Source organism: Pteropus medius, unplaced genomic scaffold, assembly GCF_902729225.1.
Source record: "Pteropus medius unplaced genomic scaffold, Ma_sr-lr_union100, whole genome shotgun sequence".
Classification (NCBI taxonomy): domain Eukaryota; kingdom Metazoa; phylum Chordata; class Mammalia; order Chiroptera; family Pteropodidae; genus Pteropus; species Pteropus medius.
This window is the reverse complement of record NW_024352787.1, coordinates 16,499,262-16,517,629: the sequence shown is the minus strand read 5'-3', so window position 1 is coordinate 16,517,629 and position 18,368 is coordinate 16,499,262. Positions and strand designations below refer to the sequence as shown.

Sequence of the window (18,368 nt, the reverse complement as noted above, 5' to 3'; positions counted from 1 at the left end):
CATGGAGCCAAGCTGGCAATGGCAGAAGCTGTGTGTGGGGTTCATAGAATCACAGATGGGAACATGGGGGAGAAGTAGGAAGAGCAATGACATTCTGTGACATTCTCTCCTTAAAGGGGAAAAAACAGGATAGGGGGAGAAAATTTTAAATCTTGCTGAATTTGAAAGCAGGTTTATTCCATGAAAGCAAATCAAAAGAATAGGCAGTGTCTGTTTCCTAGCACCTGCCTCAGGCACTTCTCTGCTCTCTTCTAAACTAGGAAACAGGCACCTCCTTTTTTACTCACTCTCCTCATAAGTCACAAACACAATCAGGATGCAGATCCAGGCCCCCCAGGGGATAAGCCAACACCCAGCTTCTGAGAGTGAGCCTCCTCCTCCCTCCTTAGACCTGCACAATGCCCACTGATGAGCCACACAGCCCCCCACAGAGAAGACACATCTCCTCCTCGGGGGGTCCCACCATCTCCCGTAAAACTCTTTCTGTCCAGGCAAGATTGCAGGCTTATCCCACCACTGGAAGTCTCTGTTCTCATTTTCCCCAGTGATATTAGCTGCTGGATTTCCCAGCTGAATTTCACTTTGTTATTTCTGGCCCCCATCCCCAACTTCACTGTGTGCCCTTTACACAATTTCTCTAACTTGACTGATGTTAGGGTATTTGAGAGTTTTCCAATAAAACTCAATCAAGGTTTCTTTAATTGTGAATATTCTATTTTGGAGTTAAAATGTGTCTTAATTCATCGGAAATTAAGCCACATTTATTTCTCAGTGTTTGGGATTTGTATTTCAAGATCAAAATATTGTAATTATCAGTGTTTTCTCAAACAGAAAAGCTCAGCAGTTTGAGAACAAGTAGTAATGGATTTTGTTGTCTTCAAAGAAAAATGGGACACACTACACAGGGGAAGCAGCAGCACCTGTAGACCAATGAAAGAGCAGCCAGCCACAGAAGTTGGGAGGGGCTGTGGGACAGGAATCACACACTGGCAAATCCGAAGGAGGAGGTGAATTAAACTCTGACAAAGAAACTCTGGTCAGTGCCAGGAAGTTACCCAAGTATATGTTTAAATATTCAAAGGCCATGAAGCAAGTCTCAGGGATCTCCCTGAAGTCCAGCAGAAGAGGACTGGCTCTATAAAACATGCCTGCATTCTTTGAAAAGTATCCTGTCTCCTGCCACTCCCTTCCCTGAGCTCCACCCTCCAACCACAGAGACCACTCAGGTCCTTACAGGTGTGTCAGGTTTCCCTTAGGCCTCCAGGCCTTTGCAAACATTCCTCTCTACCTTTTTGCCAGGGAGATTAGTTCAGGTGTCACTTCCTTCAGGAAGCCTTCTGGGCTCATCAAGTCTGGATCAGGTATATGTGTTACCTGCTTCCAAAGGACCCTGATTCAGTCATTTCTGACACATCCTTTGTGTTGACTTTTTGCATGGGCCCATCTATTTGTCTCACTGTCCCATCAGCCTCGATGGAAGCAAGAACCTTGCTCTTTCTGTCCAACACTGGTGAGCACTTAGGAGACACTCAGTAAGCACATGCTCAACAAATGATGTCTGACAGATGAATGGCTGAACAAATCTAGAGTTGTCCTCATTTTATTCTAAGATGAACAAACTAATCAAAAACTGGGGTTAATAAAAAGCCTGGACCCACAAAAAGGAGGGAAGATATTAGGAAGTACAATTCATTGCAGGAGAAACCCAAAGTAGAGACCCAAATGTAAAAGCTACGGGAACTAAGGAAGTTGGATACTTTTCAAAGAGTGCTAAAAGAATCCAAACTCTATCAGAAATAGGAAAGATGGAGCAATAAAATGCCAGATCAGATACCCTATATCAAACCAAGCTGTGAAAGGCACAAAGAGAGAAAATGCAGCCCTTTCACTAAGAAGTATGACTATATAGCACAAATTTATACGTATAAGATCAAGAAAGCTAAAGCAATACAGGAGATGCAGTTTTCAGGAGACATCAAAGGTAACATTCTTTAATTATACAAGATAAAGAAAATAGATAATGTTGCCTCTGCTAGAAGATGGGATGCAAAGCCAGTTAGCAGATGACACTACGAAATGGCAAGAGCTGCTGTGTTTCTCATGCTTTATGGATGGATGGATGGATGGATGGATGGATGGAAGGAAGGAAGGAAGGAAGAAGGAAGGAAGGAAGGAAGGAAGAAGAAAGGAATGAAGGGAAGCTTTAAGGGAAGGAAGGAAGGAAGGAAGGAAGGAAGGAAGGAAGGAAGGAAGGGCTGAAGGAAGGGTGAGGGGAGGTGGAGAAAGGAAGGAAGGAAGGAAGGGAGGGAAGGAGGAGGGAGGGAGGGAGGAGGGGAGGGAGGAGGAGGGAGGAGGAAGGAAAAGAAATTATAGGCAACTAAAAAAATTGCCGCTTGTATTGGGTTGGATGCCAAACTAGAAAAGGGAAAGAATTACATGGAATATTTAAACAACTGAATTCATGATCCCAAATCATTTGTCGATGGAGTCTCCTGTTAACACGGATTACATCATACTTTGACACGAAGTTGGAAAGGTGTTACTGAAATCATGAATTGCCTAGAGGTTATTGAAGATAAGACAAATCATTGAAATTTGGAAAAGGGGAAACAAATATAATGCTCACCTTAACAGGAAAAATAACTACCTGTTCAATTTTAGAAGGGTGTCAAAACATGGGAGAGTCAGCTCTCCTGTGCTAACCCCACAGTACTGAAAATGAGGGTCCTCACCCACACCTATGAGTAAAGCGCCAGCTTAACCAAACACCCCATGTCCACCTCATGTGAGAATCCTAGCAATGTTAAATGTGCTATATGTATGCAAAAGCAAATATTTCTAATGTTTTAAAATGTATAATTTATAAATGTGCCATAAATACTTTAAACCCTGCCTATTTTTAGAAAGGACTGGGTGACTAAGTTTGAATCAGAGGCTGCATATTGTCTACTGGTGGCAGAAGCACCGGTCTCTTCAGATGCCAAATAGCCACCTCTGATGGTCAGGCTCAGGACAAACCTCATCTCTGGTGTGACTGTGATCAAGCAACTGAACAGTCTGCTGTGAGAATTACACATCTACTTGGTGTCAGCTAAGAAAATACCCTTGTGAGATGGAACTTAAAGAAGGCTTTCAAAGGAAGTGGTCTTTCGATAGGGCTTGAAGAATAAGTAGGACTTGAAAGCAAGGAGGAAAGCAAAGAACTATTCTAGAAGGTCTAACAGTATGAGCAGGGAAGCCTAAGCAGCAGGCTCCAGAGGGAGCTTGACTTGCCTGAAGGGAGGACTCTGCTAGGCAGCAGTGGGAGAAAGGGCTGAGCCAGTGAACCAACAGACCAACTGATAATCTCCAGAACAGGGTCTCCTTAGCCTTGTCTTTCTACTTCTCTCCTGAGCGGCCTTAAACTTCTCCCTGATCTCCTCTCCCAAAATTCAATGGGTAAAATCAGTAACTAATTTTTCCAAATGCTACAATGCTTTTCTTACTCTTGGTTCACTCGTTGTCTCCAAAGATCAATATGTAGACTCACAGTCACATCCGGGACAAGAGTAGTCAACATTCACTGGCAAGAGTCAATTGGAACCCAACGAATTATTACTAAATTTCTACCATTTCCTGCAGCACTACCTTGGAATGTAGTTCTTTAAAAATCTATGGAAGTGGCTTGCTGTTTCTAGTCTTCAACATTACCTCAGGGTTGTTGAAAGAAGCTTGTATCATTATATAGAATTTCTAAGAGAAAGGCAAGAATAAGCAGGAAGCTATTCCTAAACTCACAAATAACAGTTTTGCAAAGGTTCATAGACTTATTTGCAACTCACCACTCCAGCTCCCCCACAAGTCAAGACCAGCAGCCAAGGAAGCAAGATGCCTAGCAAAGACCCCAGAGTATACCCTAACATCAGTCATTTTGGGTATAATATTCAAGGAAAAAGAAAAAAAGAAAAACCAAAGCACTCCTGATGGGCTCAACTCTTCTCCAAGCGGTAAAGACAGCCTGGATAAAAATGGAGTTATGTACTCAAGGAACTGTCACTGCCTTTGCAGTTTGGTCAACAAACTGAACTGTTCATTTGTGCCTTGTAGGCATTTTATTTCTCTCAGTCTCCAGATGACATTCCAATAGGAAGAGGATTATGAGCAGATGCACCTATTAAATATGTAAAATTCACATTTTCTTTTCCACTTACTTAGAAGATGTATTTCTAAAGAGAGTAGAAAGTCATCTAATATGAAAACAGACAGGTAGAAAAAAATCTTACATGCATTTTTTTTTTAAGCACACAAGAACGCAAGTGGGCTCAGCAATCAGCTTTCCATAGAAAATAAATGCAAGCAATTAAAAATTCAGTATCTTTTCTTTAAGCTAATTCCTCAGGTTTTGCTAATTAGCAACAAATAGTTCTGTCATCTGAGCTGGAAAACATAAGGAAGAAAAGCAGTGGCATGTTTTCAATCGCAGCACTTGTATGGAAGAATGAATCATATTTTCCATGAGGAATTACTGCTTGGTAGCAGTTGAGGGCAGAAGTAAAGCAGTCGTCACAACTATAAAACTGTGAAGGAAACCTGAAATTTTAGAAAAGGGGGCACGGCATCTTTCTTCCTTCCTTCCTTCTGTAAACCAAAACCAGCAGGAAACCTATAGGACATGACTAGTGAATCCAAGAAACTCCCACAAAGACTCCTGCAGACACAGTTAGAGAACTCAACTTTTCACTGTAAAACTAAGACAGAAGACAATGAAACCACATGTTTTCTGCAACAGGGAGGAGAATAAAAGTTAAATGTCGCCCAGGGTATAAGAATTCTTTAACTATTATGTCACCTGCCTTGCAAATTTATAAAAGAATAAATACATGGCAGTAAGTGAAAGCAAGGGATGAAGGTAATTTTAAATATCTGGCTACAGATGGAACAAGAGCAAAATAAAACTACTGAAAAATCTTTGAACAGGAGATGGGGGTCCTTATTCTGACTCCAACATATGCAGGTCAGTTCCCTCCAATCTGGCTCCTCCCATGCTTTCCCCAATTATCAAGCGCTAGTGATCCCATAGCAGCGAGCCTGTCAGCACAACACCATGTCTGAGCCATGCAGCCTAAATGTCTACTTTCTGGCCTTGATATACAGCCCATCCACAGCTTCCTTCACGAGAGAATAAACCCCTAAGGCCCCCACGAGGACTTTATTCCAAACATATGTTGCAAATGTTTGAAGTGCCCACTATTCCTGGGTTTTCTTTTTCCTTTCCTTTTTATTTTTTTAAGTCAAACCCACAAAACCTAAAATACTTTGAATCCTGCCTAAGTGCAATTTGTGAAGATGCAACATTGCATACCCAAGTATAATAAAGTCTTGTGCAATAAAAGTTTTACAGATGTCCTTCTGAGGGGAAAAAAAAAAAATTCCCTTTTTCCGGTCTTACAGGAAGCCTGCCCACACGTTAGAAATACAGTTAGTATATATAGAAGCACAAATTAGGCATCTTGGAAAGTCTGCATTTTCCAACCACAGAAAAATGAAGGAATTACTGTGAGTGCTCAGATACCCAGCTACACTGGGTTAGAAAAGCCTTTTCTCTCCCACAGCTTGGTAAAGCTGCATATGACTCAAAAGAAAAGAGAATGGCCTAGAAACGTGTTTCTGAATCTTGAGGTGCTGAAAGTCTGCAATGAGCTTGTGTTATTGACAATGCTGCAGGACTGAGACAAGGTAAAGAAAGGTGATTAAACTTTTACATCTCATTTTTAAAAGAGGGTACTTTTCTCATACACTAAAAATTTCTAGATGTATTAACTTCAGCATCATGCTGGTTATTAGATTTACCTAAATAATTCAATGCAGATAAGGTACATAGATTTTATTATAAAGAACCTAAAAATACTCTTTATAGTGGTAAAAGATTAAATAATCCAACAGAGTTCTAGAAGTAAAGTCATATCCTTTCTGATTCTTGAGACTTAGTTTAAGACATCTTTAAATTATTTAATATGAATAAATAATATTGAACCTTTCCTTTTCTGTATCTATTGTATTTGTTATATAAATACTTTCTGCCAAGAATTTAAAATGTTAAAACATCTCAAATTTATTTAAGTTTTAAATTTTCTTTATTTACAAAATAGGAAAAAATTATAATCAATCCACTAAGGTTCTGTGAGAAAGGATTAAGTTCAGAAGGCCACAGCACACAGTTCTCACCACACCAACTCTTTTCCTAGGGTTTGTAAACTGCTTCACCACTAGTTTACATTTATGAGAGACACTGACCTCTTATAGGCGAGCAGGTTTGGCAGAGAAAAGCCAGTCTGCCCTAAACCAAACACAACTTCAGTACTACCAAAAACAACCTGGTTTGGAGAATGAACTTATCGCATGCAGATGATGATGATGGTGGTGGTAGAACAGAAGGAAAAGGGGGAAGAAGGAATAGGAGGAGGAAGACAAAGAAGCAAAGAACAACTACCATATTTTTGAGGCACTCAACATGAGCCAGAGATTTTTACAAAACACTTTATTTTCACTGTCTCACTTAATTCTCACGAGAACACCATGGGGCAGGCAGACAAAATCAGCCTCATTCAACAGTTTGGAAATGATTCTTAGAGGGGTCAACGCACTTGGCCAAGGTCACTCAGCCACAAAGTGTGGCAAAGCTGGAACTTAAATACAAATTTGGGTGCTAAATCAATCTGTATAATCTCTAGGACTTCCTGTCCATATTATATTTGTAATAATACTATTTATTTATGATCAATTTAGGGAGTATGTTGGGATGCTGGGTCAAGATAGCACGTGCTATTATACACTTATATTATCCATTATACTTATATTATACATACACATTGTGCCATTATACAACTTATATAGCATTTATCATGTGATTTTTAACAGCGATTTGAAAAACACTGTGAGAAAAGATGAAAAATAACCAATATTGGTGCTATATTTCCTAAACAGAGTGACAATGAATGGACCCAAGTCCCACTAAGAGCTCTCCTGTGCCCAGGGCTAGTTAATCCACTAGAGGCCCGAGAGGTGGGTCATACATGCAAACCATAAAGAGGTGACAAGGGTCTCAGGTGTGCCCCTCAAATGACAGCGAGAAGATTGAACAGGCAAACCGTTAAAACAAATGGACCAAGAACAAGCTGCATTTTGAATGGCACAGAGAAAGTTAACGGTCATCTGCCTACTTCTGTCAGCCAAAAACAAAGTACTTTTCAGCTGTCTTGACCAATTAAATACTTCACTAATTAGTGGGCATCTGGAACAGAAAACAAAACATAAACACGTGGGAAAAGTTTTGTTCACACATATGGACAAAGACAACGCAAGGAGTTTATGGCTAATAATCAAGACTTGATTTTTGGAAAAAGTAATTGTACTATCAGGGAAAATTAATATAGGTAGAAAGTATGTAGATTCTCTCAGATTTTCTGCATGGATGATATCTAGTAGAAATCCATAAGTAAAAATACAATGTAGAAAACAGGGCTGTGCCCTGAGAAAAACCCATTTCATTCCTAAAATACAAGTAAAATAAAATAAAATGAAATAAACCTTTAATGAGGAAAGGAAAGGAACATGTACACTACACCTCCTCATTCTGTATCTGTAAAAATAACTGCAGCAAAAAGATTGATAAGCACTTTTTAAACCGAGAAGTTGTAGACTTTTTAAGAATCCATAAAACCTTTTCCTACATGCTTCTGATCACTTAAAAAAAATTCTCTCTCCACTTAAAAAAATAATGGATCCTTCCATCTTTACCAACAATATGATCTGGTGAGGGGGTGGCGAGGGGCAGTCACTGAGATTTCGAGTTACATGAGACCCTTTGATCTGCACCCTGATGAGGGACCATCCCCCTCTGCTTCGAGCCAACTAATGAAGGGATGGAATTAGCTTTTATCCTGGGCACTTTCTTGAGGAAGAAAACATGTACTAATCAGCTGTCCTCACTAATCAGTCATCTGGCTAATGACCTTTTGCCTTAAAACACTAAAATTTCTGAATGATGTGGAAAAAGGGAAACGAGAACCAATCCCCCACTCTGGAGCTCAATGGATCATCTGGAATTGGAGCCAGGAAGGTTAAATGGCAAGTCTGTATCCTGGCAAGGTGATAAATCTGTAATCAAGAGCTGCAAGCGTTGGCACCTCAATACGAACTTCATTAGTCTACAACCAAATTATACTTTTTAACTAGAAACAGAACCGAAATAAACTCAATACATATATTTTTCTTTTTACTCTGACTTTAAAGAAAACCATCATATATCTGTGTACAGAGTCCTAGTTGATTTCTTAAACATTAGTGCTAGAAAAAGGAGCTTCTGATGTTTCTGGTGTGCCGGTTAGAGAAAAAAGTAGAGCATGCAGAAAAATCTTCAGTGTTAAGGAGTTCAGCACTGATTTGTTGAAAATTTGTTCCTGCTCAACAATTAAGCAAAAAATCATTAAAAATGGGAATTGCTACTGTTAAAGACTTCACCTAATGCAGCCCACTTTAATAACTCCCCCATCAACCAAGTTTCCTCTTGCAGTGTCTAGCTGGGTGAAGCAAATCTGGTTCCAGTTTCCAGGAGAGGTCCCAGTGGATGAGCCACAGATGGACACCTTCCTGAAGGCTGCCTTGCTGAGGCCTGAAGTTACTTAGGGGTGTAAGGAAATGGCTCTCCCCAAAAAGAACAGACAGGAAGTGGAAGAAGTAAAAAGAAAAGTGGACAGTATATTGAACGTTTGTATAAATTAATGCTAGCAAAATAATTCATAAAGTGTCTGCACAGCCTCCCATGGCTCTAACACACATGCCCTGGGGCAGGACCCACTTACGGTAGTGAGGCTCCATGTAACCGTTCCTGGGGTCCATGGTGAACACAGCCCCACGGTATGGGACGGAGGGCTCAGCCAGGTGGGGCAGGGACCCATGGACCTCCTTCTTGATCAGCGAGGCTCTCTCGTCACTGGATGTTGAAGGCTCCTCACTGGTCTTACTGAGCCCCTGGACACTCTGTGGCTGCATAGTGACCGCGTTTCTTCTCTCTCTGTGATAGGTCTGTCCAGGACTTTCATCCTCTAAAGAAAGAAGAAACATAAAAGCTCTGTAACTACTTTAAGGAGCAATATTCAGAAACAGTCATCAATTAGATATTCCCTCAAAAAGGAAGCCGATTTCTCATTCCCGACAACTTTGAAAGCTGTGCCAAGATGGGATGTTCTTCAGACAAGGTTGCTTATGAAGGAAGAGCCAAAAGACAAATGGAAGGACAAAGGGGAGCTGGAAATGAGCCTATTAAATTGAGATGCAGAGGCTCAGTAAATTATCATCATCAGCTTACTGCTGAACCTGCCAATGGGGCTCTTCCTCAGGGACTTGCCAATGTCCCCACAGGTCCCACTGGAGCTAGACATTTTGTCAGCCTAGGACTGTGAGTGTCCAGCTTCCCCGAGTCTTGAGAAAGCTGGCCCTCTGGGGTTACAGGAGCTTGAACACCCACTGAGGCTCTGGGCGATCCTGGGGTTGAAGGGCCTCTGTTCCTCAGAGGATAACCTATTAGAAAGTGACTCAGAAGTTTTCATTTTCTTAAATCAAATTTGTAACTCACTGAGATATTTAACAAAGTCAGAAATGTGACAGAAAACATACTGGTTACCAAGGTTAAAGGTGCCGATCATGGAAACCTCCAGGGCCCCTTACAAGATACTTCCAGCTTCAGCCCATAGAACAGATCTGAGAACTAGAAAGAAAAAGGAGTGAGGCTGAAAAGTTCAAGTGAGAGATGGCTCTGGGGGTAAAGAAGGCATCAGTTATGCTGATGCGTGTACATGCTCTGGTGGCTTCAAACATGTAAGAAACAGCCTGATGAAATTCCACATATATTTGATATTCCAGCTCTCTAATTCTTCTGTTCTCTTTGATCTGTAAGAACTTTCCATCTATCCACTATGGTTCTCTGTAAATGTAATCGAATGACCTTTCTATAATAGCAGATCAAAGAAACAATGCATAAAATTAAACCAGACTGGTGATCTTAACCCACAACAAGTGAACCAATTCATCTGTTAGAATCACACACATACTCTAAACCACATATGGCCAAACAAGCTGCATTTAAACAACAGACTGTCCTCTGGCAGATAAAAGTTGATAGAAACAAAGTTGGTCAGACATTGTTTAGACATCTAATTTGAAAACCCTTTCCTACTCCTGATTTAAGAAAAAAAAAACAAACAAAAAAAAAACAAAAAAACTATATCTGGGTATGAATAATAATTTTGTTGTACATTTTAGATGAACAAATTTTGAACACATCTTATTCCAATATACAAACTTTTCTTCAAAGTATTCTATAAAGCAGATATGCCTACATAAGAGTTTCTAAAAAACAGAAAAAGTATGCTTTAGCAGCTTCATAGCTGTTTGTACAAATTTGGGAGAAAGTATAGCTATAAACAGACAAGCGTGAAAATACAAACTAACGACTACTGTTGTAATGACTAATGACAAACTACCTAAAGCCAGTAGTATTTCTGCCTATGTCTGAGACTTGAAGAAATAAGCAAGGCATTTTTTTTAATCCTAGCAAATGACTTGTGAAACATACGTTTTGGTCTTTACTGTGAATTTGCTGAGTACTACAGGGCAACTGTGAAACATTATTTTAGCACTGTTGTGTGTAGATCCTCACCCCCAAACCTTGTAATTAAGAGTTTAATCTATCAAGTAACTACTAAACAAACAAACAAAAAAAATGGTGTAGTCCCACATTTTTCATACATCGATCTTTACGAAAGCAATTCAAACTATGCTTTTGCTAATTTAAAAACAAACAACAAAAGAAATCCTACGTTTTTATTTTCCCTTCTGTCTAATAACACTTTTAGGCTCTAGTCCATCCTAGTATAGTACTTCATTAGCAGTAAAGTTGCAGGCTACAGAATAAGGATTTGCAGTTATGTAAAAGCGAAAGGGTGTCACAAACACAAACACTTAGTTTTATAAAAATTTCTATAACCCACAAATGGCCAAAGTCATATTTTCCACTAAATTGCACCTGTGTGAAACCTTTATTTCAAATTTCAACCTGAACTTATAGTACTGAAGTACAAATTCTGTAGAAAGGACCATCATTTGGAAAGCCAGAAAGGCCTTACTTACCAAGAGGGGCTGTGACCGTAATTAGCATTCTTTGGGAAAGATGAATAACCAAGCTCTACTAATCTCTTCCAGGTTTGGTTTAAAACACCAAATTAATAACTTTATTAAATTATTTTCTTAATGAGAGTTAATCCAACATATGTGGGTATTAAAGTTATAAAAAGAAATAAAGTTCAAATATTTAATACAGAAAAAAGTAACTAATTCCCTTAGTAAAGTAAAATGCCAAGCAAGAATTTTTTAATGTGGAAACTTTCATCAGACTTACTTTTACAATAGTCGAGGCTACCACATTTTCACCTCCCTCTCCAAAACATTCCAGTAGACAAATATTTCATGAAATTTACCTCGTGTACTGAGGTGCTTCTGATAAGCATTCAGATGAAAACTTGACAGTACACACACTCCAGAATACAAACAGCTACAGAGCTTGAAAGCACATTCTCAGTGAAAGGGAAACCTTCCAAACAATATTCCTGCCTGCTCTTATAAATTTAGCAACCACTTCAGCAAGCCAAAAGACAAAAGCTGTCTAATCTTGTTCAGTTGAGCCGCGTTGTTCAATAAAGTTTGGGAGTCAGTGCAGACAGGCTACGCCAGGCCAAATTATTGACAAAAACATACTGTCCGCCATGGCAACAAGCATTAGTCGGCTGGAAAAATGTAAGCAAACAGCCCACTGCTCCAGGAGCATCTGCCAATGGACTTGAACAGCCAAACACAAGGCGACTGTTCGTGCTTCTCTACATTAAACAGCTGCAAGCTCGGGGGTCACACCAAAACATGCAGTTCAAAAGTTTCAGGAAAAAATCATTTCAAATACTGTCATCATAATCCCGACTTCGTACCTCCTTCTTTCTATATATCCGTGCTCAAGTGAAAGTTAACGAATTCTTGCTCCGAAATGGAGAGCTGCCCAAGCATCACATTTTAGAGACTGTCCCAGATTTTCCAAATTCATCCAAAGGCAACCTACATCGAGCCAGACACTCTTAAACTCTGAGAACTCAAAACCCGTTTCGTTGCAAACTCTGCTTAGACCGTTTACAATACAATAAAGGTTGAAAAAAAGTAATCATGTTGCATGAAGCAGGACTCGAACACACACTCCTGTGCAGTGCTCACAAACTCTCAAATATTTCTCACTGCGGCTCAGGAAACAGTGTTTTTTCGCCTAAATTTCAGACAATCCTTCCAATATAAAAAATAAAACCCTGCACTGCATCACTAACTGGGAACACCTCCTGTCACCCTAACAAAATTAGGAACTCGTGGTACAAGTGTTCACCTGTTTTTTAATTAACACAGATTTTAAGCTATTCCCTTAAATCCTATTTTAACATCATTATACCTCTCTTCCCCCAAGACACAGAAGACAGAGTGTAAGACAACAGACAATACTTACAACTCAATCCCAAGGCTCTGGCTAGCTACTTTCTGCAAACTTCTCTTGGTGGGCTTTCTCTAGCTGTGCAGACCCTCTAGGAACATTCTCGGTGTCTCCCTGCCTCCCACTCCCTCTCCCAGGCAATGCTGCTCCCATTAGAGGAATTAAAAGTGGTTGGAGCCATGCTAAATTTAACAAGCTCATTAGTATTCTTTCTGAGTGCTTCCGAGTGAACTCTCTCTATTCAAGCCGCTCTCTCCAGGAGAAGGGTCAGGCGGCTAATCATTAAATCAAACTAATGTCACCCTATCACAATCAGCCCAAGAGAAGGAGGGTTTATTATTTCAGTTTATGCTAAATAAACGGTTTTACAAATGGTCCCCAAGCAAGGTCAACAGCAGCTTCAATTACAAGACAAACTTAACAAGAGTTGCTATAAACCAAGTACTCTGTATTGACTTAAGAACAGGCTCAACTCCACATATTGCCACTAGCAGGGTTGTACAGGAATGTATATTGTAAAATAAAAGGGGGAGCTTCTTTCTTTGCCAGAATTTGTGACTGCATAGCGACTCCTCATTCACCTCTCTCCAACCAGCTAGCCGCTCAGCTCAATTCACCCCACACAAAGGCTGGAGCCCAGACCTCAATGGACTGAGTGAAACATGTTCAAAACTAGGCTCTCTATTGTGACTGAATTTCTTAACATCTTTTCAAAAAGCGGAGAATGCCTTGAGGCTAAAGGAAGAAACAGGCTAATGGTGAATTGGGAATTCTGAGCAAATTTCAGAGCCCTTTCCTCCTAGCTTTTGAGGTTGAAAGCAAGCTCTTTCCTTTCAAGTTTCAAAGTCCTTTTTCCTCCCGCAGTGTCACAGAAGGATTTGAAAAGAAGGTAATTGTGCTCGCAGTCTCCCTGATCAGAGCTTACGTCCTATTTCTGGTATTTCGGAATACTTCTTGCAATAATAGTGCATATAGCTCAATCCCTTAACCGGCCTGCACTCTGCAATTGCTCATTAAATGAACAATTGCGGGTATAAAATGCCTTTTATGTTCAAGGTCTGGATATAAGATAAGCATTCTAGGACTCTAAATTTGGTTTACTAAGGAAACTCTCCATCATTAAATTACAAAACTGAAGTCAGAATATCAGGCTTTCCCAGAAAAGTGGCACTCAGATTTCGGTGAGCCAAAATGAAGGGCAGATAGGGGGTGGGGAGGAAGCAACAAAATGTTAAAGAATGGGAGACTGAATACTCAGATTTCTAGCCAAATGGGATTCTAACAAGAAAATAATATTTCCATGTTTAAGAATGTCTGAGTTTGTGGAACCTCATCATTTTCACACTGAATGACATAAAGTCATCCTCAAATAGATTAAAACACACATCCAAGGCTCAATCAATATGCAGATGACTATATGTGACTCCTCACCAGCAAATATCGCCCCCTTCCTTAAGAAAAGAATCCTTTACAGAACACTATCATTTACATCATCTTACTTTCTCACGACACTCCAAGGCTGTAGCAGGGCAAGGTGTTAGGTCCAATTTCCAGTTCAGAAACACGAAGCTAAGTCCCTGGCAAGTAAAGTGATACAAGAAGAATGCCATCAATGCCTTCCTGAAGCTGCACAGCTCTGCTAACAGGGAAGATGTCTGTTCCTGGGCAGGCTTGGGGACGACACCTGAGGTTGTCTGAACTCCCAGCCTCCACCACCACTACCACCAATTGAAGAAAAAAAGAATAATTGCATTTTTATGCACATTTTCAAAACTCTGATACTTTCCCATTAAGTTTTTGGCAACATACTACTCCTGGAAAGCACCCAGAAGTCCCAAACAACAAATCTGTAGCAAGACATCCAACCTCGGGGTCTCCGTACCATGGAGCATCCTATCCACAAAAGCACAAAGATACACACTTGCCCTACACAGGGCTGTGCCCCTGCCTCATAGCACACTGAGGCTCAGCCAATGGCTGCTTTGTGTTACTGTAGTTGGTAATGTATGTGTTCTCACAAGCCTGAGGCCCCACCTTCCTGTCCTGAGGGAGAAAAGGCAGTTTTCTGCTTTCCTCCCAGGAAATCACCTCACTGTGTTTAGAAAGAGCATTATTTCATTTGTTTTCTCTATTATGCATTTGTCACATCTTGTCAGCTTTTATTTCTTTGGTTATTTACATTGTGATGTTCTCTGAAGGAAAACTAATGGAACCCAAGTCCTCACCTCCCTGTTTCAGAATTCTCTCCATGACTGTGGCCAGAGAGATGGGAAATAAAAAAGAGAAGAGGCTAAGGATGTTCAGACACATTGCAGACTTATATTAGGAAGGGGGAATAAAGTTCCTGAAGTTTTCAGAAGCAGAATCTTGCCTCTTTCCATCTAGACTGCAGTTTCACCTAAACCTTGGAGCTTGGCTTCCAAAGGGAGCAAACATTTCCAACACCCTTGGGGTCAGACATTGCCCTTGTGCAGCTGCACATACATCTCCCTTTGACGATGGCCCATGACAGAGGGAGTGGCCCAGATGGATGAGAGATGGGCCCTCTGCTTTGTCTGCAACCTTTAAACCACACCGTGGGGCCCGCAACAAGAGATGGCTGCAGCAGGACCTGAAACTTTGGAGAAATTAAAGTGACAAACCTCATCAAAGTTTACAGGGTAGCTCTTTCTTCCTACTTTTATCAACCAGGAGGTCGCAAAGTAGAAGGAAAGATAAAATGCCCTCCACCAGTGTCGTACGACTATCTTACTTGTTTTAACATTTCTAGAGTTCTTTCTGCCAAAGAACAAAACATCGTCTAGACTGACCAACATCCCACCGGCCTTTCACCAAAAACAATTCCAAAGAGCAGGTCAGTACTCAACTTAAGGCTAATTTCTCGCCTCACTCCCCACTACTCAGCTTACAGAGCCCCGTTCAACTTCAAAACAGATTCTCTGGGATAGAAGAGAGTAAGCAGAGAAAGCAAGATAAGAATTTAGATAAACTAAAATGCAAAACCTGAAATGACTGTAACCTCCACTGCAGCAGAGAGCTGTGATGGTATACAGAGCAAGTAGCCTCCTGTCTTTTTAAAAAAGATAATACAGTGAGGGCTCCATTCCTTGCCCATCTGGAAAATCAGGACCTGATAAATACCATCAGCTAGTCTGAGGCTTCACCAGGCAAGCCCTGTGGCTTATAAGGGTTTTCATTTACTTTCCTTGTGCCTCTGAACTCTCACAAATCAGAGGTCTACAACCCTGTCCACCCCCATACTGCACCCTGGGAGGATGCTTCTGGGTGCTGATCACATGAACAGCAAAGGGGTACTGTGACTTGGTCAAACATTACCCAACACATAGGGGCATTTAAGTCCAAGCACCAACCCAATCTTACTAACCAAATTTCAAAATTCCAGAGAGAAAGCACTAGCCAAGTCCCACTTGCACCTGAGAAGTAAAAAAAAAAAAACAAAAAAAAAAACCCTGACGAAAAAAGACCCCGAGGGCCCCTACAGCCTCTCCTGTAAAAGGGAGGAGGAGATCGGCCTTATTTTCCATGAGCTTAGGAAAACCCTTCCTTGAATTAAGAATTCTAAAATGTCGCAAAGCTTCTTCTATTAGACTGCTATTACTTACCAGTCGCTGCTTATACAGAGTGAGTTAATTAGTGACATCAAAGGCAGTACAATAAATTCTCAGGAGGGCCAAAATTTTTTCCTTCTGCTTAATAGCACATTTATGCCTATCTGTGAGTAACAGCCTCATGAACATTTAGGTATTAGAGATTTCTTTGAGAACTCGGTTTTAGTCTTTTATAAGCAAAGAATAGAGTCTCTCTTCCTTACTCTGCACATACAGACCTGAGCAGTTAAAATCCACCATGAGATTCACAATCCAACAGTTTAACAGAAATAATGAAATGCCTGTTCACAAGGCCCGAGTGTCCAGATTGCTGCTGCCTGCTGCATCCTCCAATGGACGCTACCTGGAGATCTACCCTGGCTCCTGTTCAGCGGGAAGACTCAGAGTGGGCTCTTCCTTTCTTTAAACGCACAGGGGAATAAATCTCTGTAACAGCTTATTCTGACAGCACTTTCGAACAGTGGTTTCTGGGTTCGCACCCCTCCCCCTCCCAACATCAAAGTCCCATTTTCTGACCTTTCTACTGTTTTTATTTAAATTTCGAGAGAGCACACAAACTTAACTGGCTTCATCTGGTGTGTTAGAGTTGCATAGTTTTGTTTTTAGAAAACTGCATGATGAAGGAAGCCCTAGCATATGGCAGTATTTTTAACAAAATTTTAAAGACCATGGTTATTCCATTGCAGAAATCAAACAGACCCTCATGGAGAGTGCATGTAAATGTCAAGAGAATATCATTATTGTACCTAAATGAGCTGGAGGCTCCACCCACATGACAAGATTAGGAATGGTGAGCAGAGCTCACCTCTGCCTACTCAGCTCTAGGCAAGGCCAGGTGCTTCTGGGTCAGGTTTCTACAACAGAAGATCCCCCTAGCCATGGCTCACTGTGACCTATGAAATACGCATCTGAGAAACCCAAATGACCACACATTTTGATTCTTCACAATTTTACCATAGGTAAGGCATGAGATTGCCTGGGCAGCCTTCTTCTAGTTACTCAGCCATAAAAGTCTGCGACTTCAGGTAATGGCTCAGATAGTCTCTATGAGCAAAGCAGGAAGGGCCACAAAACCTAATCTCCCCCAAAGGCCATCTTTATGGTCACAGCCAAGATAAGATGGTTTGGTACTCCAGCTGCTTTCCTCTCCTCCTGCAAACTGGGCAGGGCAGAAACCAACCACCCGCTTTACCCCGAAGTGACACTGGGAACCAAAACATAGCCAGACTTTTCTCCTGGCCTTCTTCCAGCTTTCCAGGCACATTCAGGAGAACCTAATGTCCCAACACCAAGAGATGTATTTTCATTTTCAAGAAGTCCCAGTAAAAGCAATTTAAGAAACAAAAGAACAAATTCATCTACCTTTCTAAAATACAAATGATTTTAGTCTCATTCATTTTCCTACTAATCTCTTTTTTCAAATGCCTGGCAACTCAAATCTATTAACCATGTATCAGTTACTGACTGCTAACACTCAGTTACTCTAAGGTAGGAAGGGCTTCACTTAGCTTGCTTACTCTTCACTGTCACTTGATCAGAAAGTACTGTCATCATGCTCATTTGCCAGATAGAAAACTGGCACAGAGAAGCTAGGTTACTCACCCAGGTCACACGGCCAGTTTCCCAATAGGGCCTGAAGGCCTTGGCAGTTGGCCTCTAAAGCCCACACTTAAATATTTGGCTAGCAGATCTCCCTAGTAGTAACAAGAATATAAAATAAATTTGAATTTGAATTTTGGTCAATGTTCTAACCCAAAGCATAGGTCTGCAAACTTTAAAGCCACCCAATTCTGCTGCTCCAGTTGAAAGTAGCCATAGGCAAAATGTAAACAAATGAGCATGGCTGTGTTCCAATAAACCTTTATTTATAGACACTAAAATTTGAATTTCATATAATTTTCACATGTCACATTTAAAAATGTAAAGAACCATTCTTGGTGAGCTGTACAAAAACCAGTAGCAGACTGGATTTGGCCACACTGGCCACACACTGGCCACACATAAAGGCTCACTACTACCCTAAAGGGACATACATACTTTCAAAAAAAAGCTTATACCCAGAAAACAATTAAGAATATTGTAGTAAAATTGTAAAAGCAACAATTGAGTGTTAGGAAGGATACAGAGAGATAGTCACTTTCTCACACTATTAAAATATTTCCATAATTGGCTAGGTGTATCAA

General features: G+C 40.6%; 1 protein-coding gene across 6 annotated transcripts in view; it reads right to left on the bottom strand.

Moving 5' to 3' along the window:
* Positions 1 to 18,368, bottom strand: part of GLI3 (GLI family zinc finger 3) — a 268,706-nt gene that overhangs the window by 164,743 nt on the left and 85,595 nt on the right. For 2 of the 6 annotated variants that reach the window (XM_039849280.1, XM_039849281.1), the window contains exon 3: positions 8,841 to 9,083. In XM_039849280.1, the coding sequence (XP_039705214.1) occupies positions 8,841 to 9,083 (243 nt within the window). Of the gene's footprint in view, positions 1 to 8,840; positions 9,084 to 9,654; positions 9,746 to 12,571; positions 12,778 to 18,368 lie in introns of those variants that run through there. The other 4 variants (XM_039849282.1, XM_039849284.1, XM_039849283.1 and 1 more) reach the window with 4 other exon arrangements.